This window comes from Caretta caretta, chromosome 1 (assembly GCF_965140235.1).
Source record: "Caretta caretta isolate rCarCar2 chromosome 1, rCarCar1.hap1, whole genome shotgun sequence".
In the NCBI taxonomy this organism is placed as follows: Eukaryota; Metazoa; Chordata; order Testudines; family Cheloniidae; genus Caretta; species Caretta caretta.
This window is the reverse complement of record NC_134206.1, coordinates 255891630-255915735: the sequence shown is the minus strand read 5'-3', so window position 1 is coordinate 255915735 and position 24106 is coordinate 255891630. Positions and strand designations below refer to the sequence as shown.

Below are 24106 nucleotides of genomic sequence, written 5' to 3'. Positions count from 1 at the left end.
ACCATGCACCCTTATATAGCCTCAGTATTGGGCATGAAGAGGCATAGGACACATGCACAGGTCGAATTGACACGGTTAACTGAAAAACTTCAATCAAGGGCTCAAGAGGCGCATGCGCACCTGAAGTGAAGCCCCAAGAGGGACACTACTCAAAGAACTAATAAAGAAGCTGTTGTTCTTAAGCATAAGGGTCTGACTGCTCCCCTTTTGACAGGTTAACTGTGTGTTGTTCTGGCAGTGGGAAGCGAACCCTAAAGCTGGTGTAGCCAAGCAACAGAGGACTCCACCTGCCTAGTGTAAGCCGAGGGAGATGGAGACATAATTCTATATCTGTGCTATAGTAGCTCCTTCATCACCTCTCCCTGCTTTCTGACTTCAGCACCAAGGGGAAGAGCCAGGAAAAAAAAAGAGGGCATGGCCTGGGCTTCCCTGCACATTAGCCACCCGGTCCATTGGAATTTGGCACAAATCAGAGCCACCTTTGGACAATTTTGATTTGTCCCAAGGACCAAATGTCACCAGGCCTGCAGGAGCGCTGAGATGGCTAAAAGCCACCTTTGTTTTAGGTACAAATTTGAAAAATACAAATCACAAAAAACAAACAAACAAAAAACACTTCTTAAAAAAAACTTGGAGATGGTCTCAATTTTCACTTGTGTAGAGTTCAAGTACTTTCCAGCTGGATTAACTTCTGCATTATGTTAAGCTGATCTTTAAGCAATAAAGTTATAGGTATGTGTAAATATTTCATACAAAAAGATGTACACTAATTTAGAGAGTTATCTGTATGTAATCATTCAAGTGTTCTTTTACCTGTTTTGTTTATTCCATGAAAGGTCAAGAACTGCATCAGTATGCCCATCCAGATTCCCTTCTGCAGATGAATTCTGCATACAAATACATTTTAAAGAGGTTTAAAAAAAGTTACAGCTTCCAGGAGAAATCATGTATTTCTTATTCATTAACGTACTGTTATATGCACAGATTAGGAACAGTGAGAGAATTCAACATATTCCCACCTGCTGAAATCCTCTCTGTACAGAGCTGCCTCTGCAACACCTCCTCTCAGCTTGCCTCTTCTCCCCTTTCTTCCCTTATCTGGCCAGCATGCAGCAATAGCTACTCCCTTTCGCCAGCTGGCACAGATTCAAACATTCACCAGTTGGGTCCCCACAGTCTCCCTGCTCATTCCCAGTGTTCTAGTTCCCACTCTGCCCCCTTCTCCTCAATCAACACTGATTCACCACCTCCTAATGCCTACCTTTTTTTTAAGTTAGGAAATGAAAGGGTTAAGCTACAAAGAACATTGTTCTGAGTAAATGGGAGTCCCTCCAGGATCCTTCCTCCTCCTATTTTTCTCTCCCCAACCCAGTAACCATGAGAGAGATCTTCTAGATTTTTAAATTAATGAAATGCTACTGCAAACATTACTCATATGTCCAAACTTTTCAGCAGCAAATTACATAGAATCATTACCCTACTCCACTGGGCTTTTTACTATCTAAAGGTCTGAGGGGGTAAAAAAGTAAATCCTTTTCTCAATTACGCAGAAGAGTGGGCCCACGAGCTGGATGATGTATAGATTAGCAGCTATTTGGACAGAGCCATGTTTATAGTTTCTGTGAACTGCCGAAATAATATCTTTCAGATGCAGTGTCTTTGGCAGAGGTAACTAAACCAGACCTTACACTTTAATTTAAAAAACAAAACAAAACAAAAAAAAACACAGATGCAAGTATCTGTGTGTATTACTGGGCTCATAACCTTACAAACAAAAGGTCCCTGCCTGCAGATTTTACAATCTAAATAGATCAGCAGACACACATTATTTACCTTCTTTCCCTTTTTCTTCTTCTTCTTCTTCTCTTTTTTACTTCCAAGGGAAAAGACTGGCTCTAGAGAATCCACTATATCAAGGTCCCAGACCTCAATAACAGGGGTCATGTTACCCACTGCAACATAATTTCCTGCAGAAAAAAACCCAAATGCCAACTATAGTGTTGATTTAGATTAATATATGCAAAGAGTGTAGGGCAATACAACCAAGCTGTCTATTTCAGTACTTATTTTAAATTAATGCCTATGTGCCCAGATTTCAGAGTAGCAGCCGTGTTAGTCTGTATTCGCAAAAAGAAGAGGAGTACTTGTGGCACCTTAGAGACTAACAAATTTATTTGAGCATAAGCTTTCGTGAGCTACAGCTTATGCTCAAATAAACTGGTTAGTCTCTAAGGTGCCACAAGTACTCCTCTTCTATGTGCCCAGAGTCTTTCAATGGCATATTTTTTACCAGTTGTACATGGTTAGTGTCCATTTAAAGATACATCAGCAGAAACTGCCTGCAAAAAGGCAGAGTTCTAGAGTTTAAGGCCAGAAAGGACCACTAGATCATCTTGTATGACCTCCTGTATAGCACATGCCGCTGCCACCACCACCCAGCACCCACACGCTAAACCCAACATCCGAAACGAGACCAAAGTATTACTGCCCAGAGAGATCAGACTATTATGTGCCACAGGCACAGAATAGGAGGGATCAAGGTGCACCAATACGCAATGCCCCTGCAGTGGCAGGGAAACGATTAAGTGAGATAGACCAGATAATCCTTACAAGTGACGTGCACTCAGGCACTGCAAAGGCAGTGAAAATCCCCCAACATCACTACCAATCTGACTTGAGATAAAATTCTCAAGCTAGACTAAATCAGCTAGACCCTGAGTTTGTCAGCAAGAACTAGCCAGCCATCACCTCTGAGAGAGAGAGAGAATGAATGAATGAATGAATGAATGAATGAATGGAGAATGCCACCTCAGAGACCTAGCCCAGACCATGTCAGCCCAGATCATGCCATGGTCATCCCTGAGGCTTCAAAGGAAAAAGATTAAAAAAACCCCAATCTTCCAGAACACACTCGGGGCGAAAAATCCCTTCACAACCCTGCCATGAGCAGTGGCTGGCTGAAACCCTGAAGCATGAGCTTTAGGAACATAGGACATAAACCAGAAGTGAGCCCCAGGGCTGTTGAGCCCTGCCCCCTACCAACACAAGCAATCCTGTCATACAATTGTACTCGGAGCCAACATTTTTATGCATGTACCCTCCCTTTAGTACAATTAATGATAAAAATGCAAAGAAAATTATGTACAGCCCCCCAAATTATAAAATATAATTTTTAGTGTGTTATTTTAAAATAAATTTGGTTGACTCTGTTGGCCATGTCTTCTCTGAACAAAACCAAACACATCTGCAAACAAGAAGTCTAAAGAAAAGTTTTCCTTTAGTCTGCCTAGTAGATTTGGTTTGCCTTTGGTATTAGTATTGGTGTTTTAGTTTAGTCATTTGGTATAATGACATTACTAAAAGAACCCTGCAGATACATACAGCTCTAAAAAAAAATTGTTCACTGTGATGGGCCGGCCCTTTGTGGCCCCCTGCTGGAAGCACTGAGGTCCAACTACACCCGGCTCCAGAAAGGAGCAGTGAAGGTGCGTCCTCCAGGTCTCCCTAGAAAAGCCAGAAGGAAGCAGCCAATCAGAACCCAGCAGGCTCAGATAAAAGGAGATGCAGGACCATAGCAGGTCAGTTCCTGGCTGGGACCAGAAAGATGAGCAAGGGTGCTCCTCTCTGGAGAAAGGAGCTTGATGGGCTGCATTTACTGGACCTGGGAGAGAGACCTTTATACCTGAGAACTTTAACTCTAAGGTAATAGGTGAAAGTAAAGGGACCAGGTAGGAAGAGCCCCAGGGAATGCAGCAGCAACTAAGTGAAGGAAGCAATATGTCACTGTTTATAGGACTCCTTGGCTGGAACCTGGAGTAGTGGGCAGGCCCAGGTTCCCCCACTGGCAAAGGGGCCCTAAGCCCAAAAGGGGGACAAGACTCCTTCAGAAGCCCGAACAGAGGGCCAGATTTAAAGGGCTCAGAAACCGGGCTGAAGACCCTGGTGAGAGGAGACAGTTTGGTGCACTATTTGCTACCCCAGAAGGGGTTCATTTTTCAACTGTGCAACTTGGCTGGAGGGCTGAGCCACTGAAGACTCATCTTGCAAGGTCGGCAACCTACAGGGGGTGCAATGAGCAGAGACAAAGATTGCAGTATCACACCCTGCCCCTAGGAGGTACTCGAGGTGAGCACCCCCTGTTACATTCACCACCATGTTTAATTTTTCCTCCCATGTCTTGGCTTTGCTTCTGTGTTAATATTGCTGCAGGAGATCATTATTCAGTCACAGCATTTTAAGTTAATTATGCAGTTCATATTCAAAAATTGCTATTGTTAGACAGCTATGATCTCTTTTGGCACCCTCAAGACATTTATTACCTGGAGATTCATCCGGATTAGGATCGAAGTTAAGCCACTCCACACTTAGAGGGTATGCAGGTAAGAGAATATCATGGTGTACATAAAATGAGTCCTCTTCATGATTATAAACTGAAATAGAGAATTTGAAAAACACTTATGTCAGTGGAGAGAAAAATAAGCCACTCTACATAGTACATTCCCACAGTCAGATGGAGCAAATATTAATATTCCCAATGTAGAGATAATGTCTGGAAGCTAGATTTGTGATGCTGTCAGTTTCTAACATAGAGCCACAGCCTCTCTATATAACGTTAGGCATCACAGAACATTTACTTTAGGTGACAAATTCAACAGACCGAAGAATGATGTACTTATCTACATCAAGTACACACTGATTCAGTTTATGCCTTGCACACCTACATCATCTTCATTTGTATTCGTGAGACTATTTTAAAACATCTGGTATATAAGAGACACTTGTTGCCTACGTGTATTTATAAAATAAGAATGATAGAGTATTATTGATGGGCTGATGTTTCACTGTACAGGTTCTCAGTATATTTATACAGGTCAGGGTTCATTAGTGTTTGTTAAACAGTTATTTTACAGAGGTAAGAGCACAAGAAATGTAGTTGTGCCAGATGCCACCATCTAGCCAAAAGCCAGGATAAATGAAGAACAACAGAGGGAGCAGTCCTGCAAAGCCATAGGGATCAGACTGGATAAGCAGAGTATTTTCTAGGCCCGCTTTTATGACCAAATATTGTTTACTCACGGTGAACCTCTAGACTGCAGTGGTCCTTATCAACTCTTCCACAAATGATCAGATTGTCACTGGGCTTAATCAAAAAATCTTCCTGTTCATATTGCTCCTAAGGGCCAAGGGAGGGAGAAAACTTAAAGTGTTAAAAAAAAATTAAAATTTTCTGAAGCACAGAATATTAATTCTTACCACTAACTGAAAAAGGTCAGGTAGCCAAGCCCTTGAGGCCATCCTACAAGGTGAAGGGGAGAGGGGAAGTGTCACAGCAGTGAGACTAGACAATCAAATGAGTTGAGGGAACGATTATGTGGGCCTAGATGGATTCAATAGAGTGTGTCAGTATTGAAAATGAAATCACCTCCTGAGAAGTACCCCTAACACAATACAATCTGCTGCCCAAAATCTTTCCAGACCCCCACCCCCCAAAATCACCAGCTCTTCAGTTCCTATTCCCCCACACATCAGTATCATTCCTACCTGGCCTGCACACCCTGAACTTCTATATAGTTTAACAAGCCCTCTTTAAATTATTAGCCTACTCTAACTGTTTTTTCCAAAATTTTGGAAACTACTCTGACTGGATTAAAGTGTACAACTGCTGTTATTTGTAACAATGACGGCTAAGAAATGTTCAGATATGTAATTTCTAAATGGGCATGCCTACACACAATACTCAGAAGAAAGTTAAATTGAATTAACTAAAGGTGTGAAATGAAAGCACATTAGTGAAATCCCTTTGGGATTCAGCTACAGAAAACTATGGCCACTTTACTTCTGAATGAGAGTATCCATACACGGGTTTAATGCCCTGTAATGTGTTTTTACTTCACACCTTTAATTAATTTGACTTAACTTTGAGTGTCCCTGTTTAGAAAAGCCCCAAATCAGCCGTGTTCCTTTCAGTGCTATGTTAAAAAAATAAAGACATGCATATTTTCAAATTGAATGACTTCCCAAAATGTTGCAGTTACAATTATGGAGAAAAATAAATTAACCGGCCAGCAATAAGAGTGATCAAACTGATCAGACACAACAACCTAAGTTCCCTCCGAGTTGCACGGCCACGCAGCTGCCTATTAAGCACCGCGCAGGCGCCCAGGGCTGCGGCGGAAAGAGATGTCCCCTCCCCGAGCCCAGCCCTGCCGCAGCCGGGGGAGGGGAGCCTCTCCCTGCCAGCCCAGGTGCTGCTGCGGGGAAGAGAGAGTTGGGAGGGCTGGGGGGAGGTGGAAGATCCCTCTCTCCCCACCGTAGCCCCGGAGAGTCCCACTGCACCCCAAACCTCTCATCCCCAGCCCCACCCTAGAGCCTGTACCCCCAGCGGAGACCTCACCACCCTGCAACCCAACCCTCTTGGCCCAGCCCTAAACCCCTCATTCCCGACCCAGAGCCCGTACCCCCAGCCGGAACTCTCCCCCCCCAGCCTCAACCCTCTGGTCCAGCCCTGGGCCCCTCATCCCCGGCCCCACTCCAGAGCCCGCACCCGCAACCAGGGCCCTCACCCTCCACACCCCAAACCCCTCATCCCCAGCCCCACCCCAGAGCCCTAACCCCCCCAGCACCCAATCCTTCTGCCCCAGCCCCGAGCCCCCTCCCACGCTCCGAACCCCTCAGCCCCACCCTGCCACATTAATTTTGTTATGTGCACCAATATGGAGGTTATGTCTCACACATCACCTCTATATTGGTGCACATAACAAAAAATTAATTCTGCACATGGGTGGGAAAAATTAGAGGGAACACTGACAACAACTGGTAAAATTTTCAAAAGTGCCTACGTGACCTATTTTCAAATGTGACTAAAGACCTGGTCTACACTAGAAAGTTAGGTCAAAGTAAGTGGCCTTGTGTCAACCTATTTGTGTGTGCGTCTACACCTAAATTAGTCCCCACATGATGTAAGCACCCTGTTAAGGTGATGCAGTAGAACCACTTCTTTGGATGGCGTTGAGCTGCAAAGGTCGACACGGAGCAAGTGCAGATGCTGTGTGACCTGTGACAATCCTAACACATCTCCACCCGCTGTCTCACAATGCCAGACAATGACTGCTCTAGTCACAATTGTTAACTCCACTCTACAGGGGTCACAGAGACCAGAAGCCAACTCCCTCCTTAAAATACTGCACATTTTTTAAATGCCTTTTCCTGATAGCCGAGCTTACCACGAACACTTAGCAGTATCCCCTTGTCTGCAACTGACCAAGCCATCTGCATGCTCTAGACAGACACCTGTCGGAGTAGACAGCAAATATTGGATCTCCTGGGCCTGCGTGAGAAGAGGCTGTGCAAACACAGCTATGGACCAGCACAGAATCATGGACATCCATGAAAAGGTCGCACATGGTTTTAGGTGAAGGGGTATGACAGAGATCAGTGGCAGTGCCTTGTGAAAACGAAGGAACTGCAGCAGACATACCACAAGGAGAGGGAGGCTAACAATCAATATGGTGCTGAGCTACAGACCTGCAGCTTTTACAAGCTGCATGCCATACTTTGTAGAGACCCCACTGGCACCATACAGACCAAGGCAGAGAACCCTGCTGTGAACAGAGAGGAGAAGGACATGGAGGGGCAGGAGGGGAGTCCAGCTGGTCATGCCAACCAAGGATGGATGAGCCCGATGATACCAGTCAGCTCTGTGTTCTTGGGGAACCAGGGCACAGTATCCAGCCTGTTTGACTCTTGAAGGACCCCCCCTACCCCCACCCAAGCCTTTGCTTGAACCAAAACTGAACAGAGAAAAGACTTGCAGAGCACATTAAAAGGCGGCGGGAGACACACCTAGACCCCTCCTGACAAGGGTGATAGGCTTATGGCAACTCCCCTAGCCTCATCTGCATCAAAGATGGTACAGGGAGGCATCTCCATTAGCATACAGAATGGAGAAAGGAGATTCCAAGGCAAGAACTGCACTGAACTCTGCAACCACAGAAGCAGGGAAACACTGCATCCTGGGGGAATCTCAGCTCCAGATGTTAATGAACCTACACCCGCACACACCCAACTCAGCAGTTATCAGACCAATTCTAGTAATAAATCTTTGATCGATATCCAAAATACTGAAGCAGCCTAATTGCATTGTGAGCTCCCTGAAGGAACACCACCCATAGCTAGGAGTGGTCAGCCCTTATTGTCTAGCCTAAAGAAAACCCTTGAGTCATCAGTTTACCCATAAACAAATCTAGTGTTTTCCCTTGAACCATTCTTGTTTCCCTACAAGAAACCCCTACCCACGCTCAAGTATGTTCTGATGCATGGAGCCAAACTCTACATCAGTTCCACTGGAATTATATCTTCTCCTGACTGATCGTGCTGGGGGCTCTGCCTGTCTCCAGCACTCAGGACCCTGAGCTACCACCATCACCTGAGAACCCCGACCAGTTCAAGCTTCATGGATTGGGGAGATCCCTCTCTCTCTGTTTTCTTTTCTACCTCAGGTATAACTTTCTAACCCTGACTTGTTTGATCAGGTGTAATTTTCTATATATGACTTTTATAACCTTTAATAATGTAACTGTTATGTTGGTTTAGGCTCTCCTTGTGTAGTTATCACTATTATTCAATAAATAACGTTTATGGTTAAGCTGGTTGCTTCCCTCTCTCTCTCTGAACTTTACTCTTCTGCTTTTAGCTTCCCCATTTACCCTGCAGCAACGCTTCTCTTACCTAAGGTAAAGATCCCTGTAGCGCCCAAAAATACTGTGGGGTTTGCTCATCAAGTGGGTTACTACCAGTACAATTGTAACGTGAAAGTGGGGATAGGGACGTGCTGAACCTGTGACATATGAGGGTGGCAGCTTGGAAGTGCTGTTTGACCCAGCCTGCTCAGACGTGCTCTGTTAATGTGTGTGTTCATCTGATTCTGGGGCTGGAGGAACCCAGCCCCGGGGAGCCTAAGTCCTGCAAGATAGTTCCATTGGGACGGGACTTGCAGAAGGGAGGAGTAGAGCTTCATATGAAAACACAAGTGACACAAGCGGTACATTAATAGAATTACAGACGCACCCCCACTCCCAGAAGAGTAACCCTAATAAATGAGCATACCCCAAAGTAACGGGCAAAGCTGGTAACACCGATGAAGGGGAAGGAACCTTGCTTAAGTGCGTTCATGCATTTTTTTTTAGTGTTTAAATGTAAACATGACACCCGTCCCATCCCCAAGTTAACAAGAAATAGGTTTAGACTTTTCATTGTTTTACTCATACAAGTATAGGTAGCAGTAAAACAGAGGTAGAGTTGCTATCAGCTTTTCATTCCCTTGAAGGATTTGGTATGGGGAGGGCATGCAGAGCAGGTCCCCTACAGGGATGTCCCTTGTATCCTCCCGAGAAATCTCAATGAAATTTTTATGGAGGTCCTCTGCAATCCACTTCTGAAGGTTTCTAGAGCAGCAGCCTTATTTCTTCCTCTGCAGTCGGACACTTTCCCATGCCATTCTGTGACGAGCTCACCTGGCACCATTGCAGCCAACAAGCTAGTGGCAGGCAGCTTCAGAATGCCAGCAGCAGCTGTATTCTGTGCCTTTGTTACCTTCAGGAGTGAGACATCAGCTAAAATCAACACTGCCTGGAGAAAATAGTACCAATCTTCAGTGCCATTGCCCTATACTCATGGAAATAAGGACCAAAATATTGTTTCATACAACCAAAAAATCCTAATTCCCTTCTGCTTTCCCATCCTCGCTCCTGGCAGGCCATACACACTATGGCTCGGGCTGAAGAGCAGTGCTGTGCAGAGGCACTCCAAAGCTGAAGTGTCAATAAGCATGTCTTATTAAAAAGATTTATGAAAATAAGGGAAGGAAGTTTTGAAACTTATCCGTCACTTTCCACTGTGGCTATAAATCCAATGATACAGCTGTCTGTTTTATTGACAGCTGCTGCTGTTGCAGCCTTGAAGGGTGCCCCCTCTACATCCCTGGAATGCCTGACTCTGAAGAGGAGAAAGAAGAGTACTAGGGAAGATATCTAGTGTACAGCAGGCAGCTATAACCATTGAGATGATTTTCTCACTGAGATCCAGTCTTGTGAGTAAACACTGCCAGCGTCCCTTCAATCTACCGCAAGCACAGTCAATTGTCATTCTGCACCTGCTGAGGTGGTAGTTGAATCTTTCCTCGGTGCTGTGGAGTTAGCCAGTGTATGGCCTCATAAGCCAGAAAGAAAGGGGTAGGCCTGGTCCCTCAGGATCCCTACAGTATTCCAATATCACCAGTGATAATCCACCTGTTGGAAAAGAATATTCCTGCTTGCAGCTTTCTGAACAGTCCTGTGTTCTTAAAGATACGAGCCTCATGCACATTCCCTGACCAGCCCACATTGATACTGATGAAGCATCCTATTGCCCCACTGCAATTAGAGAACTCCATTACTGCAGATCTATCCACAATGTAGTGCACATTGACAAGAATCACAGTCCTGACAATTAATAATCCTACACACTTCATAGAATTATCTTGCATGACAATGGCCCCTACCATGGATTTTCCAATTCCAAAATGATTTCACACTGACTGGTAGCAATCTGGCATTGCAAGCTTCAAGAGTGTGATCACCACTTGCTTCTCAACTATCAGTGCAGCTCTCATTTTGGTGTCCATGTGCTGGAGGGCTGGGCTGAGCACGGGATGCCAATCCAGGAACGCCACCTTTCATATCCAAAATTCAGCAGACACCGCTCGTCATCCCAAACCTGCATTATGATGTCATCCCATCAGTCAGTGCTTGTTTCCCAGGCCCAGAAGTGGGGCTCCGGAGTCTGTAGCTGCTCCGTGAACACCATGAACAACTCTGAGTTGTTTTTTGCTAAGTCCTTAACAATATGTCCTCAAAAGAAAAAGTCACATCCTCCATCACTATGGTTCTTCCTATGGGTCTGCAAATACTGGAGGATCATGCATCCTGTATTTGCAATGTTCATGAGACCAATGCAGAGCTGTGCAGGCTTACTGCTTCTGTCAAGAGACGACAGATAGCAAAAAGTGCTATGCAGGTTTGTGGTATTTTTAAAAAGGTGCAAAAATTATGACATATGGATGAGGGAAGCTGCATATTGGCATAAAGCCATTCAAGTTATTATATTGCTCGTATGCATGACCCCTAGTTCCCAAAGACCCCTGGGCAAGTCATTTTATCTCACTACATACTGCAAAAACTTCCCAGAAGGCACTGTGTCAGACAGCAGCACATTAGGATTGCAAAGCATGGTGCACCACGCTTTACATCAACACAAGCACTCCTGTTGAGTATGCTCTGAGCTGATGCAAGCAGCCAAGTATACACGCACACAAGCAATATAACTTGGGGGGCTTCATGACAATTTAATTTGTGTCAACCAAAGTCTGTAATGTAGGCAAGGCCTTAGGCATCTAGAAGCCTAAGTCCCGTATCCACTTTTGAAAATTGTATGTAATATTTAGTTTATGCTATTTAAGATGCCTAAACCTTGAAAGACCGCAAAAGATTTAAAAAAAACTTACAGTATCTTTAATAGTGACGTAAGGATCACGTTCGTTACTCCCATATACCGTAAGACTGGCTAAGGTGTCTCCAAGGCTCACAGCATCTATAATGAAAATTTCAGTATATCACAATTAACAACAATTATGGATGTGACGTTATTGACGTAATCTGGGACCGTATAGATCATTGTGCAACCAAGGTCCAGTAGGGGCACCAAATCTTGTATAAAGGGAGTCAAGTAAGGTGTCTAAGACAAGATTATGGTTTGCTGGTTATGATTATGATGTCTATATGTGTGTATCATTTTTGTAGTTAAAGTTATGAATCTGGCTCCATACTGTCTGTATTTCAAACTTATGCTATGCTTCTGGGTGACACCCCAGAGAAGTTGGTGTCAGCTCTGCCTAGCCCGCTTGATGGCTCGTGTAGCTGATGGTCCTTAATAACTGACCCATTGAGAGAAGGCAGATATGCCTTGTGACTCAGCAAAGTATGCAGGGACTTGCCCATGTGACTCCAAACTCCATTTTGCTGTAATTTTCCACAGTAAGAACAAAGAGGTGTTCTTACACCTGGAAAAGAGTATAAAAGGCTGATGCCTCATCTCCATCTGGTCTTCAATCCTGCTTCTTACCTCTGGAGGAACTTTGCTACACTGAAGCTTTGAACAAAGGACTGATGACCCATCCCAGCTGTGGATGTACTCCAGAGGCTTGATTTGAACCCGTAGTTTATTCCATCACTGCTACAAGCCTGAACTAGTAACTTTGCCATGACTGTGTGTAATAGATTCCATTTAACCAATTCTAGCTCTCATTTATCTTTTTCCTTTTATGAATGAACCTTTAGATTTTAGATTCTAAAGGATTGGCAACAGCGTGATTTGAGGGTAAGATCTGATTTGTATATTGACCTGCGTCTGGGGCTTGGTCCTTTGGGATCGAGAGAGCCTTTTTTCTTTTACTGGGGTATTGGTTTTCATAAGCATTTGTCCCCATAATGAGTGGCACTGGTGGTGATACTGGAAAACTTGTGTAACTTGTGGTTAGCCAATGGGCTAAAACCAAAGTCCTCTCTGGCTGGCTGGTTTGGTTTGCCTTAGAGGTGGAAAAACCCCAGCCTTGGGCTGTAACTGCCCTGCTTTAAGCAATTCATCCTGAATTGGCACTCTCAGTTGGGTCCCAGGAGAACTAGCATCGTTACAATGGGGCACTAATTATAAAAAAAAAAATCAAATTAAAAAACTGCACAGTAGTGAACTTTTGGCAAGTGACTATGGAGAGGAGAATTTATATAACACATGCACTTAAATATTTCCTCTTCTGGGTGTATTTTATATATAGACAAATAAAAGGACAGCCCAGTTAGTGGCAGCCACTTTCCTTCTCAAGACAATAAAGCAACAAAAATATTTGGACCAAACATACCATTTATTAGTTAAAGCACAACAGTGGCTTTTTTCAGAGGAAGGGAAGATTTTTTTTTTTAAATGAATAAATCAGGGGTGACCAACCTGTGGCTCCAGAGCCACATGCGGCTCTTCAGAAGTTAATATGCAGCTCCTTGTATAGGCACTGACTCCAGGGCTGGAGCTTCAGGTGCCAACTTTCCAATGTGCCGGGGGGGGGGGGGGGGCGGGGTGCTCACTACTCAGCCCCTGGCTCTGCCACAGGCCCCGCCCCCCAGTCCAGCCCTTCCCGCCCCCTCCCCATAGCCTGCCATGCCCTCGCTCCTCCCCCCCAGAGCCTCCTGCATGCCGTGAAACAGCTGATCGGCAGGCCTGCCAGTGGGTGGGAGGCGCTGGAAGTGGGGGAGGGTGGCGGGGTGTTTGCTTGTGTCTGAGGACATATTACTGTGGCTCTTTAGCAATGTACATTGGTAAATTCTGGCTCCTTCTCAGGCATAGGTTGGCCACCCCTGGAATAAATGGAGTTGTGATCACTGAATATATGAGACAACACAACCCTTTTTTCCATGCTTGTGATAGAGCTATCAGACTAGGAACTCCTGCACTTGTAGCTATAATGAAGCATTGCTTTCAATATAAGAGCAGGACATTGTTTCAAAAACTTAAGAATGAATTGAGAGAGAAGTACAGGTTCCAAACCTAAGCAACAGGAACTCCCTGATAAATCTGTATTGTTGGTAGAAACATGCTCAAAGACGGTGCAGCTGCTCTGCACTGGAACTGCAGTAAGGGGAGCTGCTGTTCCAAATCAGGGTATGTCTACATAGCCTGCAGCAGCCAGCTTCTCAGCCTGGGTCAACAGATTTGGGGCTCACACTAACACTCTAAAAATAAAAGGAGTACTTGTGGCACCTTAGAGACTAACCAATTTATTTGAGCATGAGCTTTCGTGAGCTACAGCTCACTTCATCAGATGTCTGCTGCAGTTTCCACGGTAAACATCTGATGAAGTGAGCTGTAGCTCACGAAAGCTCATGCTCAAATAAATTGGTTAGTCTCTAAGGTGCCACAAGTACTCCTTTTCTTTTTACGAATACAGACTAACACGGCTGTTCCTCTGAACTCTAAAAATAGTTGTATAGAGAGCGCTCTGAAGTTGCGGCTTGGGCTCTGATACCCACCCCGCTCCCTAGGCATCAGAGCCAGAGCCACAATTTCAAAGCACTGTCTACACAGCTATTTTTACAGCAATAGCATGAACCTTGCCAGACTGAGTCTGTTGACCCAGACTGGGAGGCTTGCTGCCATGGGCTGTGTAGATATATCCTAAGAGAGCTACCGCCTTACCAACACAGCTCTCTGCCTTGTTCCCTTCCCGCACGGACAGGGCCAATAGCTCCAGCTACTCCATTCCTTAGCTCCACTCAGCTTTCTCCAAACTTATACTTGAGTCTGGGCAAGTGGGCCTTTCAAACCTTGAATTTCAAGGCACTTGTTGAGGAAACCTGTAAAGCTATATGACAGTTTCACAATAAGTACATTAACCGAACCTAAAAGAGAAACACCTGGTTCTTCATTGACACTGCACTTTTGACAGGAGAAATAGATTGACATTACCTGTATTCTCCTCTTCATCATATTTATCCAAACCATACTCTGCCAGCTCATCATCATTCAGCTTTTCAGTGTCTTCTTCCTGGTCCCCATCTTCTTGAGGAGGCTCAGCTGTCTCACCACTAGCAACGTCCATGCTGTCTTCTGCAGCCTGTCCATGTTCTTCTTCATCACTACCATCTGCTTCTTCTCTGTATAAGGAAAAAATACTCACTGAATTATCAGTGTGAGAGTCGGTTCAGAGTTTGGAACATTTTCACTAAATTGCTCTGGGGACTGGCACTGGAATATTAACTTACCTGCTCACATGAATACAACTATTGTTTCTATACCAATGACTCTCAAATCTATTTTCCCACTCCTTTCCTGTCTCTTCCTAGCTAGACCTGCATTTCAGCCTACCAATGACATTTTCTCTAGTATGTCTTCCTGATAGAATACGACTTAATTTTAAACAGCTAAAACTGAGTGTCCTAACCCCTCTTCATTTACCCTTTCCATTACTGTGACAACACTATCATCCTCCCTCTTACACATAGGTGTGTTTGATCTTTGATTCCTCTTTTTTGTTCTCCACACAACCCCAGCCTATATACAAATCTTGCTCTTTCTTCCACCACATTTGAAGATCTGATCTTCCCTCTATATCCCATAAGCTGAAATTCTCATTTATGCCTTCATTATAGCCTGTTTTCTTTAGAGTAACCTCTGCGGTATCCCCAACAACAAAATCACATCCCCTGATTCATTCACCCAAAATGGAGCTGCTAAAAATGTCTTCCTGCCTGATATGACCAGCCCCACCCACTCTTTGAAAGACTCCAGTGGCTCCAACAATTCTTTTTGCTTCTGTCCAAAAGAAGCATATGCTTCATTAGTTAAGTATCTGTAGCAGACTTACCTGCTTCACACCACATTTGCTACAGGAAAAAAAACCTATCCCAAATACCCTAAACTTTCACAAAGCTTCCTTCCCCAAGGCAATGATTCAGATTCTGCCAACATATACAATGCAGAGGTCTGAACAGGAGCAGGTTGAGCAATGTAACAATTCTTGAATTTTTATTTTTAATACAACACTGTGCAGGAGGACACCCAACTACTAACACTGGACAGAACTCCAAGAGAGACTGCTCCCAAGTGGGCATATTTACTATGCCTGCATTCAAAACTCCCACTGACACCAATGCACAAAGATCAAGGGTGTCTATAATAGAACTCTTTCAGAGTAGCAACTGTGTTAGTCTGTATTCACAAAAAAGAACAGGAGTACTTGTGGCACCTTAGAGACTAACAAATGTATTTGAGCATAAGCCTTCGTGAGCTACAGCTCACTTCATCGGATCTAATATCTAATCTATATCTAATGCAAAGATCTTTCAGTTTTGAAAGAGCTTGCTGAAGAGCTATTTTTGTCACTTGTTTTATAAAACAACACTTGCCCTTCATATGACATTTATCCCATAACAAGAGTAAAAATTGGTAGCAGGATCATTACATATTCTAAATTTAAATCTGACTTGTGATCTTTGTACAGAAATAAAATGACTGGAGTTCTAATGAACTCTACAAAGTACGTTTTTAGTTGTTAGATGTGATTCTCTAAGCTTCCACAATGAATTTTAACAAAATGCATAATTATCAACAAAAGGCTCCTCAAATCTTGCATTGCATACTTTTCAAATGGGGATGGGGGAGAGAATCCATAAGAGAAAGTTGCATGCAGTTTACATTTATATGTGCAAAGCTACTGGTAACAGCAGTAGAATTATAAAGTCAAGGGGGGAGGAAGCAACTCTTAAAGGTTACACTTCTAAAAGACCAGAAATAAAGAAATAACATTTGTGATTTTTAGGGACAGCCATTAGAACTTACAAGTATGGTAATTGCTTAATATTTTGAAAGCTCTCTTTGTAAAGAAAAGGGTAGACTTTTAAAAAATGAAAGCTGAGATCAGGTGGAGGGGAGCTGACAATATTCACCAGAATGCACATGGAATTCATGGTACTCGGGCCCCGCAATCAGATCTGTCCTGGCAGACCACTGCACCAATGCAGAGCCCCAGTGGCATTGGGGACCAGAAGATCATTTCTAACAAATAAACACTGTTACCCTCCACCTAGGTAAAATGAGTGGTGTGCTATTTCTCAGTGAATGTATATAGCAGGGGTGGGCAAACTTTTTGGCCCGAGGCCCACACTGGGGTTGCGAAACGGTATGGAGGGCCGGGTAGGGAAGGCTGTGCCCCCCAAACAGCCTGGCCCCTGCCCTCTATCCACCCCCACCCACTTCCCGCCCCCTGACTGCCCCCCTCAGAACCTTGGATCCATCCAACCCCCGTCCCCCCACTCATTGTCCCCTAACTGCCCCCTCCCGGGACCCCCTGCACCTAACCGTCCCCCCAGCACCCCATCCCCATCCAACCCCCCCCGTTCCCTGACTGCTCCGACCCCTATCCACACCCCCACCCCCTGACAGGCCCCCCAGGACTCCCACCCCCTATCCAACCCCCCCGTTCCCCGCCCCCTGCTCCCTTTCCCCTGACTGCCCCCCAGGATTCCCTACTCAACCCCCACTGCTGCCCCCTTACCATGCCACTCAGAGCGGCAGGAGATTGTAGTCTTGTGCGGTGGCGTAACTGTGGGGGAAGGGGAAACAGTGGGGGAGGGGCCAGGAGTTCAAGGGCTGGGCAGGACAGTCCCACGAGCCAGATGTGGCCTGCAGGCCGTCGTTTGCCCACCTCTGGTATATAGGTATTCTTTATTTAACATCAACTGTTTTTTCAGGTCTGCAGTATTGGCTCTTCCAAACATTCAAAAATCTTGAATCAGACAGCCAAAAATCAAGAGATGGGTTTAAAAATCATGTTATTACAAATAAGTATGAGATTCCTTGTATTTGTCTTCTGTTTTTTGAGTCAGGGGAGAGTGGGAGCGGAGGTCACATTTTCAAGCGTTGCTCCACAATCAGCAGGGCCAGACACTCACTCTTTTTTAACATGAAAGTTGAGACACTTGTGTAATTGCAAGAGCTGACAACACTCCCTATCAATGGGCAAGTACAGATGACTAATCTCCCCATTCCCCAGCCTCAAAACTCACACACAGCTTGCTCAAGGCCATGCGGACACTGCACAGTTAAACTGGGGGACAGACACCCAGATTTCACCCCTGTGTGTCGGGGGGAGGGAGGGGGCACACATCCCGCTGTTGTTGTGCTGAGATGCTCTGGGATTCTTTCCCAATGAACTATGGGACAACGTGTCTGTTGCTCAAGGAGACTTACAGGCAAGTGCTAGAAGGGTGGCAGGGCCCAGCCACACGCAGTTAGGGCAGACCCTGGGCTCCAATCCCTCTTCCCCAGCCAGCCCGGGGTTAAAGCACCTCCAGGCCAGGGGGTTTCAGTGGGGACGGCGGCGGGGCTGGGCCCATGCTGCTGTACACCGAGACGTATCCCGGGCGCCCTGATCCGCCCCTGCCTGGTAGGGCAGGCTCTGCCCCGGGGCACACGGAGGGATCCCCCCCGGGAAGGCGGACACTCACCGCAGCGTCTCCGCGGCCTCCCCGACGAGCCGCTTCAGCTCCTCCGCGCTGAGCCGCACCTAGAAGGGGAAAGGCGCTGAGACCGAGCGGCCGGGGAGCGCAGGGCCCCGCTCAGCCCCGGACGGGTCCGCTCAGCCCGGCGCGCCGCGGGGACGGACCGTGGCCCTGCCCCAGGGGCGGCCCGCGGGCAGCTCCGAGGCGGCCGCCGGCCCGCGCGCGGGTGGGGGGGGGGGGTCAGGGAAGAGGCGCGTTCCCCGGCTCGCGGGTTCTCACCTTGTCGGGCGTTTCCCTGGCAACCCCCCTGCGCACCCAGGCGGCGCAAGTCACGGGGCAGCTCATGGCTCCGGCCGCGGCACGTGCGGGCAACTCTCGCACGCGCCGCGCTCCTATTGCCGCCGCCGCCCCAGAAACTGTCGCGTTCCTGATGACGTAACCGCCTACTGACACCTCCTCGGACTCGGCAGGGAGAGTGCGAGAGGTCATCAGCAAGCGCCCGGGGGTGGGGCCTGGAAGCCAGTGACGCGCAGGAGGCAGAGACTCCGCCCCCATCGGAGGGGGAGCGAACTCAGCCGCTGGCACGGAGAGATTGGGGCGGGGCCAGAGGGACGGGAAGGGAAGGGGCCGGGAGTAAGTAGGAGGGGCCAAGGGGTGTGCCGAGGACATGGGGTGGGGGCGGGCTCAGGGGGATGAGAAGTGCCGGGGGGGGCTGGGGCAGGAGCCAGGGGGAAGTGCCAGGGGTGGAGCAGGACTGGGGGAGCAGAGGGGGCTGTATTTGTTCCCTTTACTGCTGGGGTGAGGGTCATGGTGCCACTGGAGAGCACCAGGCTGATATTCAGGGTCATGCCAGGTCGTTCCCTCAGGCCCTACGCTACCGGCACGCCCAGCTATCTTCGAGACACCACCGACTTTCTGAGGAAACTACAATGCATCGGTGATCTTCTTGAAAACACCATCCTGGCCACCATAGATGTAGAAGCTCTTTATATCAATATTCCCCATGAGGATAGACTACAAGCTGTCAAAAACAGTAGCCCTGATGAGGCCACGGCCCACCTAGTGGCTGAGTTTGGTGACTTTGTCCTCACTCACAACCATTTCAGATTCGGGGACAACTTATACCTTCAAGTCAGTGGCAATGCTAAGGCTACCCGCATGGCCCCACAGTATGCCAACATTTTTATGGCTGACTTAGAACAACGCTTCCTCAGCTCTCGTCCCCTAATGCCCCTCCTCTAAGTGCATTACATTGATGACATCTTCATCATATGGACCCCGGGAAGGAGGCCCTTGAAGAATTCCACCTGGATTTCAACAATTTCCACCCCACCATCAACCTCAGCCTGGACCAGTCCACACAAGAGATCCACTTCCTGGACACTACAGTGCAAATAAGTGATGGTCACATAAATACCCTATACCGGAAACCTACTGACCGCTATACTTACCTACATGCCTCCAGCTTCCATCCAGGACACATCACACAATCCATTGTCTATAGCCAAGCCCTAAGATTACAACCAAATTAGCTCCAGTCCCTCAGACAGAGACAAACACCTACAAGATCTTTATCAAGCATTCTTAAAACTACAATACTCACCTGGGGAAGTGAGGAAACAGATTGACAGAGCAAGACGGGTACCCAGAAATCACCTACTTCAGGACAGGCCCAACAAGGAAAATAACAGAACGCCACTGGCCATCACGTACAGCCCCCAGCTAAAACCTCTCCAGCACATTATCAACTATCTACAACCTATCCTGGAAAACAATCCCTTGCTCTCCCAGACCTTGGGAGGAAGGCCAGTCCTCACTTACAGACATACCCCCAGCCTGAAGCAAATACTCACCAGCAAATACACACCACACCACAGAAACACTAACCCAGGAACCAATCCCTGTAGCAAACCTCGTTGCCTACTCTGTCCCCATATCTATTCTAGCGACACCATCAGAGGACCCGACCACATCAGAGGCTCATTCACCTGCACATATACTAATGTTATATACGCCATCATGTGCCAGCAATGCCCCTCTGCCATGTACACTGGCCAAACCGGACAGTCCCTACATAAAAGAATAAATGGACACAAATCGGACATCAGGAATGGTAACAACCAAAAGCCAGTAGGAGAACACTTCAATCTTCCTGGACATTCTGTAGCAGATTTGAAAGTAGCTATACTTGAACAAAAAAACTTCAGAAACAGACTTGAAAGAGAAACAGCACAATTAAAATTCATTTGCAAATTTAACACCATTAATTTGGGCTTGAATAGGGACTGGGAGTGGCTGGCTCGTTACAAAAGCAGTTTTGCCTCTCCTGGAATTGACACCTCCTCATCTATTATTGGGAGTGGACTACATCCACCCTGATCAAATTGGCCCTGTCAGCACTGGTTCTCCACTTGTGAGGTAACTCCCTTCTCTTCATGTGTCAGTATATTTATGTCTGCATCTGTAATTTTCACTCCATGCATCTGAAGAAGTGGGGTTTTTACCCATGAATGCTCAAATAAATCTGTTAGTTTTTAAGGTGCCACCGGCCTCCTTGTTGTTTTTACACACAGCTGTGTTTCTCCCAGTCTGCATCTCATAACAAACACAACTTGTCAAACTACCGCCTAGCTTCAGGGTTTGTGATCAGGGAACCCACACATGGCTTAGCTTCTGATCAGGCTTTGCCATATGGCCCTATTGCTTTTGGTAGTAGCTTCTATCATCTCTGGCTATCTCGCTCGCTTAATTGCGCTTTCCATTTACCCTGTAAGAAGGGTGCTTAAAACACCGTTTAGCTCTAACCAGGTCTGCTATTGTCTAGAGATCAAAACCCCACTTGATGGTATTAGTATCTTCCAACATAACAGACTGCTGCATCCAGCTCCTCCTGGCATCTCAGCTCAGCCGGCTCCAGGCTACTAGCAAAAAGGTGGTTTCTAAAATCATCTCCCTCACTAGTCACTCTGACCAGATCACTCACCTCTTCAAATCCCTTACCTTCTGCACTGAACTACAGCTCCCCATCCATACCCTGCAGGGAAATTCATAACTCTGACCTCCTCATGTCTCTGGACTTCTCACACTTTTGTTCTGGAGCTTTTCAACACCAATCCACCAAAATTGGTGGATAAACAAATAAACATGAAAAACAAAATCAACCACCTAGCACTGCTTCAAAATAAGATCAGCTTATGTATCATTGTATGTGTCTGGACCATACTGCCTGTGTCTGATCTAGGTTATAAACTGCTTGGGAAGGCACCATGTTATTCTCTCTCTTTGAACATCACCGAGTACATTAAACTGTGCTCAGTAAATAATAAAGGTGTCCTCAAGGTATGTCCTCTCTAAAAATCCTTCCACAGGAACAGAAATTAACACACTGGATCTGTCCAATGGCCCGTATCAGATGCTTCAGAGGATGGTGCAGGAAATAAAACGCCATAATTGTATAACTAGCTCATAGGAATTTTTTTTCTTTTCCCCTTCTGAATGCTAGTATCCTACACACTATATCCAACTAAATCGTCATAGGATGGGAAAATGTCTATTGTAACAAGTAGGATTATGGGTTTTTTTTGAACGGGCAGAAATCATTGCTATTTGCATCACTAAACTTTTATTTCAGAGGTTAACTGAGAAATACAAGTATTGGAAAGCATTTAAATGAGGTTAAGGTAAGGAATAGTTCACATTATAAAACACAAGTGTTTGACAGCAAATTTTAAACTTGGCAGACAGGATGACTACAGTACTTTAGCCATATGTCAAGCAGACAGAGCTGTGGGGGCATTTTCCATTTTTGATTGTGAGCCTTCTGTGGTGCTGGAGTGAGAAGGACGTACAGTAATATCTATCAAAATACAGTATTTGTAATGAGCTTCTGTCATCTCTCACACCTTGTTTGCTGCATCCATTTGTTGTGTCTTGTCTTGTATTTGTAAAGTGCTAGCACAATGAGGCCCCAAGCCTAACTGTGGCCTCTGGGGTAATTGCAATGTAAGTAATTTCCACCCTGGTGTTCTGCTGTACTTTATATTACTAGTCACTTTACTGAATCTCCTCCCTCCCTACTGCAACAAGTATTTTCCCCTATACCACTTGGTCACATGATACTCCCCTGCTGGGACACAGGAAAGCTCTATGTAAACACAGAGCCTCCAGGACATCATTTAATCCCCACATGATGTGGAGAGGGTAGTGGGATGTGGGACTGAGTCAGGAAGAAGAATGGTGTTGAGTGGTTGTCTGAGGGCTGCACAACTACCTGAGGGGGTGTCTTCTACTCATCAAAGCAATTGTAGGGCCTCACAACTCTGGCTGCTCTTCACCACGGAAGCTGATAGGGTCAGGTTTTGGCTCAATAGTGGTTATCCCCATCTCTTTTGTGTATTGTTAAATACTAGTTCCTTTAAATGTTCAGCCGTGTTAGTCTGTATTCCACTGAATGCATCTGATGAAGTGAGCTGTAGCTTATGCTCAAATAAATTTGTTAGTCTCTAAGGTGCCACAAGTCCTCCTTTTCTTTTTAAATGTTCAGTATTTCAGGAGTAGACTCCAGCTCTTTGATGCATAGAACATCATCATTTATGCAATACCCCCAGCACTTTACAGTAGGGCTCGGACCCAGCCAATACAGTACATACTCATACACCACACCGGCACTTCTCTGAAGTTACTATCTTGTTCTCCGAGAAATAAAGTAAGCCTTGTCTACATGGGAAAGTTTTACCAGTACTGTAATACCAGTATAATTATACCAGTATAAGTCCCTAAGTGGACGCTATTAGCATGGATGTGCAAAAGCAGTTTAATTACTACAGTGGCTGTAAGTTGATGTAACTTGGGTCGATTTAATTTTGTAGTGTAGACTTGCCCTTATTCTGATATATGGGTGGCTTTTTGCAGCTTAGCCTAAACTCTTTCTCCATAAACTAAACTGAAAAAGGCCACTCATAATGGAATAAAAGTGACTACACTAGGGGCAAGTCTACACTTAAAATGGTGCATTGGTGTGCCACTGTACAGCTTTAATGAAGATGCTCTACGCTGACGGAAGGGTCAAAGAGCTGAACAATTTGATGTCTCACTGTGGCACCAGGAGTGGGTGGGGTGGGGGAGGAAACGTGGTATCTCTCACAGTCACAAAGGATTCAGAGTAACAGCCGTGTTAGTCTGTCTTCGCAAAAAGAAAAGGAGTACTTTCGTGAAAGCTCATGCTCAAATAAATTGGTTAGTCTCTAAGGTGCCACAAGTACTCCTTTTCTAGTCACAAAGGAGCCAATTCCAAGGTGCTTAGCAGAGCCCATAGGCACATTCAAGCACCTCTAAGGGGGAAATCAGCTCAAGGAGCCCCCTGGAGCCTAACAGCACACATGATCATATTTTAAATATCTGTACAATCTACTGTGAGCAGCATCTCATTGGGATGATTCACACATGCAGATCTTATTTTGTGGGCAGAGCTTGAAAAAGTACTACCACTTGGCTTTACAATAAACAAAATGCAGATGAAGGGAACAGTCCTGCCTTCACATATCCATATGGCTTCTGTTGAAATCAAGGGAGTTGTAAGCAAGAATATAAGGGCAGTAATTGCCTCTAAATCTCCCAAATCATACAAGATCTGAAACAGTTAAAGTCAACATGCTGATTCAAAAAACCTGAAATCAAAGGTTTTTAAACACCTGCTTTGAAATCCTTTTTAATATCTCTTCCAAAGCATACTGCTTTTGTGACACCTATTAGTATTTAACTGCCACCTAGTTTATACGCTTGCTGCACCATTATATGATAACTCCAACTTCTGATCACCCAGGTCTTTATGTATCCAAATTCTCTAGTTATGCCCAGATCCTACAAAGACTTATTATGCACATGCTGAGTTTTAAGCACAAGTCGTCTCACTGAAGTCAAATTGAATGTGCAGGATCAGGGCTGTCGACTGAACGCTTCTTGGAGCGGGGACCATGTCTTTTCCATGTTCTGTACAATGACAATCACATTGTAAGTGCTGAACTAAA

General features: G+C 45.7%; 1 protein-coding gene across 4 annotated transcripts in view; it reads right to left on the bottom strand.

Annotated features, from left to right (window-relative positions):
- The window catches only part of PWP1 (PWP1 homolog, endonuclein), a 39399-nt gene extending 20744 nt beyond the window's left edge, over positions 1-18655 (bottom strand). For 2 of the 4 annotated variants that reach the window (XM_048832424.2, XM_048832414.2), the window contains exons 1-8: positions 18360-18655; positions 18087-18145; positions 14548-14735; positions 11540-11625; positions 5077-5173; positions 4320-4430; positions 1834-1967; positions 814-887 (exon numbers count right to left, since the gene is read on the bottom strand). In XM_048832424.2, coding sequence (XP_048688381.2) covers positions 814-887; positions 1834-1967; positions 4320-4430; positions 5077-5173; positions 11540-11625; positions 14548-14735; positions 18087-18145; positions 18360-18635 — 1025 coding nt within the window. In that variant the 5' untranslated portion in view covers positions 18636-18655. Of the gene's footprint in view, positions 1-813; positions 888-1833; positions 1968-4319; positions 4431-5076; positions 5174-10537; positions 10672-11539; positions 11626-14547; positions 14736-18086; positions 18146-18359 lie in introns of those variants that run through there. The other 2 variants (XM_048832442.2, XM_048832451.2) reach the window with 2 other exon arrangements.
- Positions 18656-24106: the final 5451 nt, after the last annotated feature.